Source organism: Dasypus novemcinctus, chromosome 20 (genome assembly GCF_030445035.2).
Source record: "Dasypus novemcinctus isolate mDasNov1 chromosome 20, mDasNov1.1.hap2, whole genome shotgun sequence".
NCBI classification, from domain to species: Eukaryota; Metazoa; Chordata; class Mammalia; order Cingulata; family Dasypodidae; genus Dasypus; species Dasypus novemcinctus.
Window position 1 is genome coordinate 41,288,840 of NC_080692.1, and position 15,605 is coordinate 41,304,444.

The following is a 15,605-nucleotide window of genomic DNA, read 5'->3' on the forward strand; positions in this document are numbered from 1 at the left end:
TTTCCAGCTTTGCTTTTTTGTGATAATTAACCCTGTCTAGAATACACTTTTATGCCTATCTGTTTTTGCATCTCAGTCCTAGAATCCCCCCCAATTCTATTCGCTCCTCAAAATCCAGCACAAATGAATTAAACTTACATGTTGGGATCCTATACCTCACTATATACATTTCTGTTTAAATCTTAACAATCTTTCTGAAGCTTTTTTGATGAACTCTGCCAAAAATCTCCAGTGATTAACACAGAGGTTGGCATATGCCCTCAATACACACTATTTAGAGCAGGGGTTCCTAACAAGGGGTCCGTGAGCTTGAATTGAAAATTTAAAAAAACATTATCCTTGTGGGGATGTGTTGGTGTGGGTGTGATCTAGTTATTAAATAGTAAGGGGTCCGTGGTTTTCACCTGACTGGCAAAGGGGTCCGTGGAACAAAAAAGGTTAAGAAGCGGTGATTTAGTGTGAACTATTGGCTAGTTCTTAGTTTACAGGACAGGATGATAATACACTCATCTATCTCAGAGCGGCTTTGAGGTTAAAATGGAGTCTTGCAGTGAAGGTAAGCGATAACGCTTTTGTATCAATTTTTATTATTTTACTATTTTGCTTTCTCTGGAGGCGACATCGCCTAGAGCAGGTATGCCAAGGCCTACGCATTGGGCGTACTACCAGGGCACTCAGGGTGCGGGAAGCCCTTTCCAGGATGTGAATGAGCCCAGAGACTCAATTTTAGAGCAGTAGTGTCCCTGATCCTCAGCTAGCTCAGATAGGCATCCCTAAAATGACCTGCTCACAAATGTGCCCTGGGTTCAAGGTGAAGGCAGACTCCCTTTCCACTTGCTCTCTCCCACTCCACAAAAGGCTTAACACACACCCGTCTCAAAGCTTATTAAGGGGCAAAAATGCCCCCAAATCTTTCCCAAGGGCAAAACCCCCTTACCTTGCAAAAACCTCCAGGACACCAAAGAAGAGACAATTGGGAAGAATGATGAATGAGAGTGACTAACGTCCTTTAAGTCAGGTGATTTTCAGTTACTTTCATCAAAGTAGAAAAAACCTAATCAACATTGTCAGTTAAAAGATCATTAAAATGTTTGTTTTTTTTAGTTAATCTCTTTGATTTTTTTTGGAAGGAGTTCAAAGAATTGAGTGGCATTGCTATAATAGAACTTTATTCGTTTGCATCTACTTTTTGCTACGAACAAGTTTTCTCAATATTTCCATCTATGGAATTGAAAACTTGGAATAGAATTTGATGAACTCCTTCTCATTTTAGTAATAGTCATCCACTGATTAAAATAAAAATCCGTTCAACTCCATCGCTGTAAAATGCATTCCTCCCCAAATTTTACCTTTGTATTTAATACTTAAGAAAAATTTTTGCAAATGTTTTGGTCATTTGTAATAATAGCACTTACGACTCTTATGGCCAAAAGAAAAGTTTAAAAACCTAAATTTCAATTTGTATACACATTTTTGTTACAGGGAAACGTGATAATGAAATCAATAAAAGAAAATATTTTACTGGAATAAAATTCTGGAGGGGATGTGGAATATAAAAGTAAGTTCCAAAAGCTAAAAGAAAGATGGAAAATTCCCGTACAAAAGAGACTGTTCGTGTATTTTTAAAAGTGGCTATTGGGGGTATTAAATCCCCACGGTATCGGAGTCCACTGCCTACATTTTAAACAGGGCGACGATTGCATTTTGTGAAGCAGAATTTATAACGCGCTGGAAAAAAATGTAGGTGCCATCTTAAAACTCTGTAAGAACGTACACCATTCTTTTCAGCGGGCTCAGGACCTAGAAAGTTTGACGCCCTCAAACCTCGAGGGTGAAGGCCCTGAGATCGCAATTTCACCAAGACTAGAAGTATTCAATCACAAGTTGGATTTAAACCTGTGGCGCTCTGTGGCGCACACAGATTTAGTAACGTGTAGATTTATTTCTGCTCCTTTTAACGCCTCTCCCGGTTGAACCGAGGCTCCCCAAGGCCAGGGACTAGGTCCCCCTAGGCTTAGCGCCAGCACCAGACGACACGCCCCCGACGTCCCCGGAATGAACGACTTTCTGGGGAGCACTCGGCGGCTGGCAGTCACGCGCAAGCGGCTTCCGGCACTCCGCGGCCCGCGCTGCGGGAGGGCGTGCGGGACCACAAGGAGGCGCGCAGCCCCCGGCGGGGCGGGGCGCGGACCTGCGGCGCGGGGAGGCGGCCCCCGGGGTCTCCGCGCAGGCGCGCAGCGGGCCCGGCGTGCGAGCGCGCGATCGCGCGCCTGGCCCCGCGCGGGCTCCGTAGCGCGCGTGCCGGCTGACGCAGGCCGCGGGCCCTCCTCCTGCTCGGCCGCGGCGTCGGCGGAGTTTGGGGCGTTCGGGAGGGGGCGAGGCAGCGCGAGGCGAGCGAGGGAGAAGGCGGCGGGGAGGAGGAGGAGGAGGAGGAGGAGGAGGTGGAGGTGGAGGTAGAGCAGGCGCCGCCATGGCCGCCGCTCTCGCCGACATGGCCGACCTGGAGGAGCTCTCCCGCCTGAGCCCCCTGCCTCCCGGCAGCCCCGGCCCGGCGGCGCGGGGGCGGCCTGAGCCCCCCGAGGAGGAGGAGGAGGAGGAAGAGGAGGAGGAGGAGGAGGCGGAGGCCGAGGCGGTGGCCGCGCTGCTGCTGAACGGCGGCGGCGGTGGGGGCGGCGGCGGCGGAGTGGGGGGCGGCGAGGCGGAGACCATGTCGGAGCCCAGCCCCGAGAGCGCCAGCCAGGCCGGGGAGGACGAGGAGGAGGACGAGGACGAGGAGGAGGAGGACGAGAGCAGCAGCAGCGGCGGGGCCGAGGAGGAGAGCAGCGCCGAGAGCCTGGTGGGCAGCAGCGGCGGGAGCAGCAGCGACGAGACGCGCTCGCTGAGCCCCGGCGCCGCCAGCAGCAGCAGCGGGGATGGGGACGGCAAGGAGGGCCTGGAGGAGCCCAAGGGACCGCGGGGCAGCCAGGGCGGCGGCGGGGGTGGCGGCAGCAGCAGCAGCAGCGTCGTCTCCAGCGGCGGCGACGAGGGGTACGGGACCGGGGGAGGCGGAAGCAGTGCGACCTCCGGGGGCCGGCGAGGCAGCTTGGAGATGTCGTCGGATGGGGAGCCTCTGAGCCGCATGGACTCGGAGGACAGGTCAGTGCAGCGCGGCGTCCCCTCCTTCCTACCTCCTCTCGCCCTCGCGGGCCCCTCCGAGGGACTTTTCGGTGAGGTCCCCGCGCTCCCCGAGCCTCGGCTCCTCCCCCAGCCTCCCAGCTCGGAAATCGCTGGCTGCTGCCGCGCCCCTCTGTCCGCGGGGTAGCGGCCTCGAACTCTCGGACCATTTCCCCCAAACTCGCCTCGGCCCGCCCTCTTTCCCCTCGGCTCTGCGCCCCTTCTGGGCCTAAGAACCGCTCTAACTTGGAAACAGTCCCCCCCATACAGGTCCAGATCTCCCGGCGGAGGAGGGGGCGGCCTTGGAGTATACCTTGGTACGCAAGGTTAGCTGCTTCCACCGGTGTTGGGGAACACTTGTCAGAACTATAATTGACAAGTGTTTTCCAACATGGCTGGTCTACGCCTGGATTTAACGTAATTTTCCTTATCCAGGAAGGAGACCCCAACTCTCACTTTTCTCTACTTAAAAAAAAAAAAAAAAAAAAAAAAGACAGTATTCTTTTATATTTAACAAGAGCTTTCCAAATTCCTCATTAAGTCCAACGTTCCAAAGTGATTTTAATACTTTTCCATTTTGAGATCAAATCTGGGAGAAAGTTTAAAACGTATAAGTTACAGAATAATGTAATGAATTGATGTTCTGTAAAAACTGTGGAATCAGAGTAGTAATCCTAACCATACGTCTTGAAGGTACAACCTATTCGTGTGTCGTTTAAAATCTTTATATAGTAATCCTGCAAAGCGAGAGTCACGATTTTAGATGATTTTAAAAGTCATGTGTGGGAGAGGCCCACGATGGAATGAGTCTCATTTTCGAAAGCTTGGTAGGAGTAACGTGGAGAATGTGATGCAGCCAATATTTTTAGGACATTTGGAGAAACTATTTTAATAGTATGTTCTAGTTAACAGTACCTTGATCCATTTGGAAATTTCATGTTTTAATTGAACTTTTAGTGTACTTTTTCCAAAAAAGAGAACTGCATCTTTCATATTACGCTTCTAAAATAATGACACTAACCTTCAAATCTTCTGCTAATGTTTTAGGGAACAGTAGACTTTTTTAACAATATTGATTTGAATTGAGTTTAAGTGTTCTAAAGTTTTTGCAGGAATCTTGGATTAACTGCTAAAAATAACTTTTTCGATAATGTTACAGGGAATAAAAAGGTCTGAATATTTTGTAAATCTAGCGTTAGATTTTGTTTCTCATTTACTTTGTCTAGTATCACATCACGAGATAGAATAATTCACCTTAAGTAGCAAATTGTGTATGTCAGGTTTTGTTTTTTTTTGAGTTAATTTCTTCCACTACATCTCCTTAGGAGACAACTAATTGTTGGTAAAGTAATATTTCAGGAAGTATGAGTTTTGGCTTCATGTGCTATCTGTTAGGTAATTTATTTGACTAGTTATTACAGTCATCCTTCAGAGGCAGGAGTAAGATTGGTGTCAAGTCCATATATATATGTGGTTAGAATTTAGATAACTAAGCATACTTTTCTTTAAAAATACTTAAATATTAGAGATTGCAAAATTTTGTGGTAATTTTTACATATTTTTTCAGGGTAATAAATTTATTGTATGAAAAAGCTTTACGTAAGTAACGAAACTGGTTGGTGGTCTTTATCTTAATTCTGAAATGCCCTCTTATTACCATTAAGGTGCCCCCCCCCCCAGAATTGTTTCAATTTGAAAAGGATCCACAATTCTTATAAATTATCCTGTAGATTACACCCATGCATGGGTATTTATAGATTGATTTCATGGTAGGAAGTCTTTAGTTTTGTTACTGATTGAAGGGTATCATGATTTTCAAGTACTTTAAAAAATATTTGAGACGTGACTATTACATTATGCTTAAAACTTAGTTGTTTCTATTACAGTGTCTCTTCAGGTTTTGAAATTAGGTTGTACTTTTGATTTTATTTGAAATGCTTTAGAGTTGGAATCTCTTATTAAGTATTTTTAAGATCCTTCTTTAAAAGAATTAAAGGCAAAGATTTAGATATTAGAGTTTGTGACTTAAGGTGGTGTTTTCATTTTGTCACTTGCAAGTGTGTTTTAAGTGTTGTGTAGTAAAAAGTGAGTAATTTATCAAATGATTAAATGACGCTTGATATAAAAAAAAATTGATGATTTTCCCCAGGAGAAAGTTATTCAAAACCAAGTTAAGTCTGTAAATGTGCTTATTTTGGTAAATTTAGAAAATATTAAAAATAATAGGTAACTTTACTTTTACTTAGGCTATAAAGGCAATAGAATTTCCTTTGGGGAGAATATTTAGCTGTGTGAGACAACTACAAGTAAATTTTTTTTAACATTGAACTTTAGCTTAACTACTTTTTTGAAAAGTTGCCACCTTTTTCCTTTAGGATGATTTCCAGTTAACTGTTAAGTTAACATTTAAATAAGAGTTTGCAAATTTAAAATGCCTATAAAATTGTTTTCAGTTCATAAATTAGTTCTAGCTATTGAATCAGCTTAGTACCTTCAGTTTCTTAATATATGTAGGTAAGTCGATAATAACAGCCTCTGGTTTTTTAAATTTCTCCTTAGTATTATGTTGTTTTTTCCTCCAACTGTAGTATAAAATCATGACTTGAAAAAGAAGCTAAGGACGCTTTTGACCACTTAGCCTTTCTGGATAAATCCAGATGTCAAGTGAAAACTCTGTGAGGAAGGTTGATAGGGAAGGCATATAGTATGTAAATTAATGGCCAGCAAAGGCCAGGAGGCCCTTGCCATTTTGGGCATTCCAGGATTTGGACTTCCAGCCCTATAGATCGGCAGCTTTGACATAAAGTTGCTTTGGCACTGAGAAAACTGGTTTATGTTGCCCAGCTTCCTAGTAGTATGCTAGTCAAGATCTTTTTCTGGTATAGAGACTAAACTTTCGAGTCAGATTAATACTGGAAGGCTGCATATTGAAGTTATGATTGATATGTATGGATGAGGCAATAAAATATATTTATGAAAAATCAGTAATATTTTGTCCATACTTCATGATGGGACTCCCTTTCACTAATACCCTTTTCAACTCTGAAACAGCAGTTCATAAATCTCCAGCATCCCTTTCTTAGCTACCTTTTCATTTTGATTAAATTGAGGAAAAAGTATATAATAGGTCTCAATTTTCTTTGATAACTTTTTTTTTGGGAGGTGGGTAACTTTCTTTAGAGAAAGGGTGGCTCTGGGCTCAAAACAAAACAATAATTTAAAAAATACCATATAGTCCATCTACAGTGTACATTCATTGGCTTTTGGTATACTTAAGAGTTGTGCATTCACCACTGCGATCAGTATTACAGAATTAAGAAACATTAGTTATGCATAATTTTTCTGTAAATTTACAACTTATCTAATAAAATATAAATACATAAAAAGAAACGTTAAGACTACTTTATTGAAACAGTTGGGGACTTTTGTGGATTCCCTGTCAAGCACAAGTATTTACTTTTGACCACTTAGCCTTTCTGGATAAGGTCTCCCAAGACCCTTTTCTGGGTCTTGTGAGAAGTAGAAAGACAGATTGGTTCCCACAGGATCCATCTTGCATATTACTGTTAGGCTTTTAAAGTTGTAGGTTTTTCCATAGCTTCTTGCACAATATTTCATATCTTACCTTTTGTGTTAGTTAATGCTGTGTCTGAAATTTACCTAAAATTTGGTGACTTAAAATAACGAACATTCGTTTCACACAGCTTCTAAGAGTCAAGAATGGAGAGGCTTAGCTGGGTGGTTCTGGCTCAGTCTTCCTGAGGATGGTTGTAAAGGGCTTTGGTCCTTGCCAGCCCTCCAACTTGACTGGGCCTGGAGATCCTGCTCTCAGGTGGCTCACTGACGTTGCTCTTGGCAGCTGGCCTCTGTACTGATGAACTGGACATCTCCATAGGAGATGTGTTGTCATGACTCGGCAGATAGTTTCCCCCAGGGAGTGGTCTGAGAGCAAGGAGGAAACTGCAATGCCTTTTTAGGACCTAACTATACCTGCTTCCTTTTTCTTCTTCATACATCTTCACTTAGATAAACTTTTCCTGCTTTTATTTATACTTCCTGATGCATGATATTTGCTTCAAGTTTTTATTGACGGAGACAACTCTTCAAAACTTGTTAAAATGCCACAGTGAGTCCTTTCTTGGCCTTCTTTAACTTGGTTTTAATTTCTTTTACTTTGAAATTCTCACATTTGTATTCATACTGTTTTTTTATATATTTTATGGTTCTGTACTGTAGCTTGAGGGATGTAGATTATTGTTGGAGTGTAAAGAGTCTAATCTGGAGTATAAGCACACGATTCAAATCTTAGTAGTGCTAGGTATATTATTTTGAGTAATATCTTTGAAACTTTGTTCCTTAACTACAAAACATGGTTAGGTATTACCACTAGGATGTTTTAAGGTCCAAAGGAAATAATTTGTTAATGAGCACGGAATTGTTTTTAAAACCTAAAAAAAAAGCACTGAATTATTCTGAATATCCTTATTATTTGAATGTTTGATTCATCTTTCCAGTTGTAAATGGTATTTTTGAGGGCACACATTCTCACTTAAGGGAACTGGTGCCTTTGGTTAGATCATTTGATAGTGAGGAGTTTAAAGTCATCTTTTTTCCAACTGCCAGTTTAAGAAAAGTAAAGTTATAAATCTAATTAAACATTAATTGCTTGTGTTTCAGGCCTTCAGTGGTTGTACTTAATTAGCAGTGTGCCCTTATTTGAAATGTTATTGATAAAGTTGTAGTATCTCTTATTTTCTTTATAAGTTAATACTTGGTCAGGTTTAGAGATTGTATGCAAACTTTTATGCGGACATTTTTGAGACGATGTCAACAGCTTTTATCAGATTCTCAGTTTGATCTAACTTAAATTCTGATTTAGAGGAGATACAGAGGTCCATAATATTAAATGATTGGACAACTCTGAAATTGTATATTTCTATGAAAAGCATATTTTAAAAAATCGAGTGTGAGCATGGAAAATCTGAAATGGATAATCAGGTATTGTTTTTTTTTTTAACAAATCAATTTTATTGATACATATTAGTGAAGCATAAATCCACCCAAAGTATACAATCAGTGGTATTTGGTATAATCATATAGTTGTGTATTCACCATTTCAATCATTATTAGAGCGTTTTTCATTATTCCAGTAGCAATAAAAAACAAAAAACACAAAAAACTCATCACCTCTCAATGTCTATGCTTTCCCTGTTATATATAGCTGCTGCTGTTTCTGTCTCTAGTTCATTTTTGTATTTATATTTTGTAAAAAGTCTTATATACATAATAATCATTATTTAGAAATATTTACTGTATAAAATTACTTAACATTTTACCAAAATTAAATGCAATTTTAAGGAGGGAGAAAGAATAGGAAGAGTAACGGTTAAGTAAGATATGGATCAGAATGTATGGGTTTGAATTCTGGCTTTTACTTAAGCTTTGGTGACCATGGGAAGGTTATTTAAGTTATTTATGTCTTATTACTTCAGGTTTCTCATCTGTAAAAGGGGGGCAATATTTCTTACCACTAAGATCATTATGGAGATTACATGTAGAGTATTTGGCACACAGTTTATTAAGCATTTACTCTTCTGTGAATACATACAGAACCTGTGTATCTGGCACCGTGTAGGGGATACAGCAGTGAATAAAACAAAGCCCCATAGCTTCCCATTCAAGTGGGGGAGAGAGATTCTGCACAAACTGAAAACCTATCAATGATCTGTTATTATTATGAAGCAATATATCTGGGATGCCAGGAAGTATTATATGAAGTGTTAAGAAGAATCTGCAAATGATGATTGTTGTAGAAACTTGCAAAAGGAAATGGTACACTAAAATATTTCCTTACAAAATCTACATTTTAATATATTTTAACATGTATGCTATAATTCTATGTCTATTCTGTGGTTGGCCTAAAAGGTCTCATAATAGTACCTTTTATTTTTTAATAGTTTTTAATATGTAGGTGAAGCTATTGATTTATTGTTAGTAAAAAGCTTTGGAATATGTTCTCCATTAACGATAATGGAGATTTGCAATGATGTAACCACATGTTGAGTTTGTTTTTATGACTAATAGTTTTCATTTATGAAAGGCATGATTATATTAATGTTAGCACTAAACAGTTTTGGGCTTGGATGGATGAGAAAATGGCTTGGAGGTTTAAAACATCTTAATTGAGCATTTACTGGTAGCTAGCAATCTACCCTGTTTAGTGATGGTACCTTCCCAGATACTTAATTTTTAAAGACTAAAAGATGATTATATTAGTTTTGATTTTTCCCTGTAAATTGTGACACAATGCATTAAAATTAAAACTGCAGGGTATTGTGTAGTTAGTGCCTAAATTTTGGTTAGAGAGTGGGATCTGACTTCATGGTTAGGTGAACGATAGAGAGGTTTCTAGAGAGCCTATGTGAAACATACAGGCAGAAGTGATCTGGCACATTTGGGAGACTTCCTTCCTAAATCAGAGGATCTACATTGCAACCAAAAAGATAAGAATTAATTGATGAAGTGGTCTTTTCGCAGTTTAGGGTTGTGAATCAAATTTTTTTGCCTCTCCTCTGCCTTCTCTCTTTGGAACTTCTAGTCATATTCAGGTTCCACCTTGAGCATATTCCCAGGCTTACTATCCCTGATTTCCTTGATGGACAGATTGCCAAGTCCTCCCTCACAGTTTAGGTAGTTGTTTAGTGTTTGTCTGCCCTGCTAGATTATGTGCTCCCTGAGAGTAGGAACCATGTCCGTCTTGGTCATTACTCTTATCCATAGCACCTGGCATAGTGCTGGATATTCTGCAAATATATTTTTGGATGAATGATAAAAACTCGCGTATTAGAGGAAAATTAAACATGTACTAGAAGGAGAGAAGGGAAGTTAGGGAGCTGGGAGACAAATTAAGAGGTAGTAATGTAATATTAAAATATGAAATGGAAAAAACTTGAACTGGGAAGAGGTTGGGCAAAAGTCTTTTTTTCCCCAAGATTCCCCCCCTTCCCCCCACACTGCTTGTCCTTGGTATCTGCTCTCTGTCTGTTCGCTGCTGCACTGCCTGTTCTTCTGTGTCTGCTTGTCTTCTCTTCTTGTCTTCCCTTGAGGAGGCACCGGGAACTGATCCCGGGACTTTCCTTCCGATGTGGGAGAGAGGCATTCAATTGCTTGAGCCACCTTAGCTCCCTGGTTTGTTGTGTCTCTCACTGTCTCTCTTTTTTTGGTAGTGTCATCTTGTTGTGCCAGCTCTCTGTGCTGCCTGGGTCAGCTCACTTTCACCAGGAGGCCCTGGGAACTGAATCCAGGACCCTCCATATGGTAGACGGGAGCCCAATTGCTTGAGCCACATCTGCTCCCCCCAAAAATCTTAATGCTTGGAAAAGTGAATCAAAGGAAGGAAAAGCTAATTTCTTGTACAGTCTAGAAGAAAAATACTATATTACTGTTACCTGAATCAAGTTTTTTCTTGAGGACTTAATTGAAAAAATAGCTTGCTTTGTTTTTCCAGACACCCATCACTGAAATAACTTAAAGAACACTGGATAGTGCAGAGCATGGACCTTTGAGTTAGAAAGACTTGGGTTAATATAATTTAACTTCTAAGAAGTTGTTTCCTTAATTCTAAAATAGTAGCAAAATCTTCATGTTAGGATTAAGTGAGATGGTATATGTAAAGGGTATAGAACTGTGTTTAATTCAGCTATTTATCTTCCCACTTTTCATTAGTGTGGTGGGTAGACTGCTCCAGGGGGATTAAGTAATAAATATATTAGTCCTGGCTTTACTAGAAAATGCCTACAGAAACTTTGGCAAATCATTTGATTTCCTTGGCCCTTGGAATGATTATTTTTCTTAAAAGTAGGGATTTTGACTGAACATCAGAAATAAGTTGGGGAAATCTGCTTTTTTGAGTTAGTCTAATAATCACAACATTTTTCAAATACTGCTTCCACATATCGTTAAAAAGAACTGGGGCGGGGGGGGGGGGGGGGAAGTGGTTGTGGCTCAACTAATAGAGCATCTGCCTACCATATGGAAGGTTCAGGGTTCTGTATTCCGGGCCTCTTGACCCATGTGATGAGCTGGCCCATGTGCAGTGCTGCCGTGCACAAGGAGTGCTGTGCTACGCAGCGGCGCCCCCGTGTAGGGGAGCCCCACACACAAGGAGTGTGCCCCACAAGGAGAGCCTCCCCGTGTGAAAAAAGTGCAGCCTGCCCAGGGGTGGTGCCCAGGCACACAGAGAGCTGATGCAGCAAGATGATGCAACAAAAAAGCTACACATTTTCCTGGTTCTGCATGACAAGAGTGCAAGTGGACGCAGAAGAACACACGGGGAATGGACACAAAGAGCAGACAATGGGGGCGGAGAAGGGGAGAGAAATAAATAAAATCTTTAAAAAAAAAAAAAAGAACTGGAGAAAATATAAGGCAGAATGGTTCTCTTTTTCTTTTATGCAGCTACACTAAAGACAGTGAGAAAGAGGAAATATCAGATACTCCATATTCAGCTGAAGGCCCCTGCTTTCACTTCTACTAGGTATATACCTAGTAGCGGGATTGCTGGATCACATGAGAGTTCTATACTTGGCTTCCTAAGGAGCTGCCAAACTGTCTTCCGTAGAAGTTGCACCATTTTACATTTCCACCAGTAGTTTTTTTTTTTTAAACTATTTATTTGAGAAGTTGTGAGCTTACAAAACAAGCACGCTTAATGTGCAGAATTTCCATATACCATCCCGCCACCAAATCTTACATTGTTGTGGAACATTGATTACAACTGTATATGAAAGAACATCATCAAAGTATTATGAACTAATGTCTGTAGTTTAGATACCCCCCTATTAATACCGTGTATTAATACTGTACTTTCATTATAGTTTACAAGAAAACATTTTTGTATTTGTCCTGTTAATCACAGTCCAACATTCACCACATGTTTGACTTTGTTACACAGTCCCATGCCTTGTACAGTCCATTCAAAGTGTACACTCTGGCTCTCAGTTTCATCACAGAGTTGTGCTGTCATCACCTCAGTCAATTTTAGAATGTTTTCCTTAGTCCAATAGAAAAAAATGCTATCCCCCCTATTATTGACCGTTAGCATTGATATAGCATGTTCTTTGACATTGATGCAAGAATATACAATATTGCTGTTAACTATAGTCATAAGTTACATTAATTGTATTTTTCCCATGTATCACTATAGTCTTATCAAATATAATAGTGACATATATTTGTTCTTCTTCATAGAAGATTGTTCTTGTATTCTGTTAACCACAGCCCTCATCTACCAGCGTTCACTTTGTTAAACATTACCTAGATTATTCTCTAGCTTTCATTCAGTTGACTTTTCTGTTCCTAAACTTTTAGCCACAGTCACGTTTATAAATCAATATATATCATGTTAGTTATGCTCATTATAATGTTATCCTCATCAGTTCTATTCTTGTCCACACTTTTACAATCAAGCTAATTGAAAATTCTACATACATTAAGCATCTGTACTCCTTCTCAGCCTTCATTCTATTTCCTGATAACCTGTAGTGTAGATTTTAACTCCGTGTGTTTATCCTTTGTATTTAGTTCATATTAGTGAGACCAAACAACATTTGTCCTGTTGTGTCTGGCTTATTTGACTCAGCATCATGTCTTCAAGATTCATCTGTTTTAACATGTGTCCTGATTTCATGTCTTACAGCAGCATATCATTCCATGTTAGGTGTATACCACATTTTGTTTATCCATTCATTGATGGGTGGACACTTGGGTTGTATCTTTTTGGCACTTGTGAACATCAGTGTGCAAATGTTTGTTTGCTTCCCTGTTTTCAGTTCTTCTGGATATATTAGTAGTAGAAGGATTGCTGGATTATATGTTAGTTCTGTATTTAGCTTCCTGAGGATCTGCCAAACTGTCTTCCACAGAGGCTGCTCCATTCTACCTTCCCACCAACAGGGAAGGAGTGCCTGTTTCTCCACATCCTGGCCAGCACTGACTGTTTTCTGTTTTTTTTTTTTTTTTAAATGGCCATTCTTTGTGGTGTGGGATGATATCTCATAGTTTTAATTTGCATTTCCCTAATAGCTAGTGAGATTGAGCACTTTTTTATGTGTTCTTTCGCCCCCCCCCCCCCCTTTTTTTTTTTAAAGGAAATAACAAGGACTGGACCCGGGACCTCATGTGGGAGGCAGATGCTCAACCACTGAGCTACATCAGCTCCCCTCTTTTGCCGTTTGTATTTCTTTTTTAGACAAATTTCTATTCAAGTCTTTTGCCCATTTTTAAATTTGGTTGGTTTTTTATTGTTGAGGTGTAGGATTTCTTTATAAATTCTGGATATGTGATTTCCAGATATTTGCTCCCATTGAATAGGCTATCTTCTCACTTTCTTGACTGAAAGTCCTTTGCAGCTTGAAAGTTTGATTTTGAGGACATTGCATTTTTAATTTTTTTCTTTCATTGCTTGTGCTTTGGTTGTAAAGTCTAAAAAACCATTGCCTATCACAAGATCTTAAAGATGCTTCCCTACATTTTCTTCTAGGAGTTTTATGGTCCTGGATAGCCTTTTTCTTGATTTGAGGCTGCCCTGTCTTTTAACTGTTTTCTGGAGCATTGAGATATTCTACCAGTTCTTGCTTGTTGTTAAAAGCTTCTGGAGAGAGATGGGGGCCTGAAGAATCTCACTTTACCATCTTGATCTGGGCGGTCCTCCCTAAGGGGTTTTTTGTTTGTTTTCTGTTTTACTTGTTATTTTCTTTGTTGCTTTTCCCCAAGGGTTTTTTTTTTTTTTCCCTAAGACTTATTTATTTATTCCACAACCCTTCCCCCCCAGTTTGTGCTCACTCTGCTCACTCTGTCCATTTCCTGTGTGCTCTCTGTCTGCTTGTCTTCTCTTTAGGAAGCACCAGGAACAGTTAGGAAGCACCAGGAACGGAACCTGAGACCTCCCGTGTAGGGAAGAGGCACTCAATTGCTTGAGCCATCTCTTCTCCTTGCTTTGTTGTGTCTCATTGTGTTTCCTTGTTGCATCATTATGTTTCCTTGTTGCGTCATCATGTGCCAGCCTGTCATGCCAGCATGCTGTCTTGCTTGTTCTTCTTCAGGAGGCACCGAACACCAAATTCGGGACCTTTCATGTGGTAGATGGTAGCTCAATTGCTTCCCTCCTCAAGGGGTTTTAAAGTATAAACTGTGTTCCTCTTCTGTCACCTGCTCAGAAACCTACAATCAGTCCTCAGATTTACTGTGATACATTTCCCCGATACGAGAAAAATTCCAGCCACTGGTGTTTCTGAATCTTCCACTTATACATGAGGCGTAAAGGGGTGGGGCAGCACAGAACCGGAACAGGATTATAGTTTTGTTATAGTAAAAGCATGCAGGTAAGAAGCCAAAGGAAGAGATGCATAGGGAGAGGTCTGGAAGGGTCTCTAAAACGCAAGTTTCCATACCCCCTCTCCACATGGAATCAGCACTAGCACAGAGAAGTATCTTCTCAGTCATGGAAATTTGTTGGGCTTTGAGCATCTTTTGAGTTTTCTTGGGGTTTCATTACATATGCACGATTTTTTTTAAAACATTTATTGATTTATAATACAGCGATGCCTTTATTCTTTGAGATTTGTGGAACTCTTAAAGATTTATTTATTTCTCTTACCCCCCATTGTTTGCGCTTGCTACCTGCTCTCTGTGTCTGCTCATCTTTTTTTTTAAATTTAGGAGGCATCAGAACCAAACCCGGGACCTCCCATGTGGGAGGGAAGCACCCAGGCACTTGCGCCACCTCCTCTCCCTGCTTGCTGTCTCTCTCGTTGTGTTTCTTCCTGTGTCTTCTCACCGTGTCATCTTGTTGCCTCAGCTCACTGTGCCACCCTATTGCGTCAGCTTACTGTCTTGCTCATCTTCTTTAGGAGGCACTGGAATCTGATGTGGGACTTCCCAGGTGGTAGGCAGGCACCCAACTGCTTGAGCCACATCTGCATGCCCATATGCATGATTAATAAAATCAGAGTTCACCTGGTTGAACTCAGTCTGTAGCCCCCCTCCAGTAAGACTTTTTAAGACCTTAAATTTGTCTTGGAAATGGGTCCCTTGAACATACGTCTTCTTTAAGTGTTGATCACTACTGTCATCATTTTTGTTATAAATGTGTATACTGAAATCATACATAATAAAATCATTTTTCATGATTTGACATTAACTTTTAAAGAACTTTCAAGGTATCTTCACATGTAGTTCATTTTTAAGGTAAAAGGTAATTCCTCAATTGTATTGAAGTAGAATTTTGCTATTATAGTTTTTTTTTGACAATAATTGTTCATTAATCCCTTAAGCTGGATGAAAAATGTGTGTGTAGTATTCTTAAAAGTCAGTAGACTAGAAATGAGAAACAAATTTAAAGAAAATGTGCACAGTGCATGGTAGTGACATAAGAGTGCAGCCTACTTGTTTTC

General features: G+C 40.5%; 1 protein-coding gene across 3 annotated transcripts in view; it reads left to right on the top strand.

Moving 5' to 3' along the window:
• Positions 1-2,307: 2,307 nt before the first annotated feature.
• The window catches only part of AEBP2 (AE binding protein 2), a 153,638-nt gene continuing 140,340 nt past the window's right edge, over positions 2,308-15,605 (top strand). Inside the window, exon 1 of one of the 3 annotated variants that reach the window (XM_023583027.3) lies at positions 2,308-3,135. In XM_023583027.3, the coding sequence (XP_023438795.2) occupies positions 2,471-3,135 (665 nt within the window). In that variant the 5' untranslated portion in view covers positions 2,308-2,470. The remainder of the gene's footprint in view (positions 3,136-15,605) is intronic. The other 2 variants (XM_004473227.4, XM_004473225.5) reach the window with 2 other exon arrangements.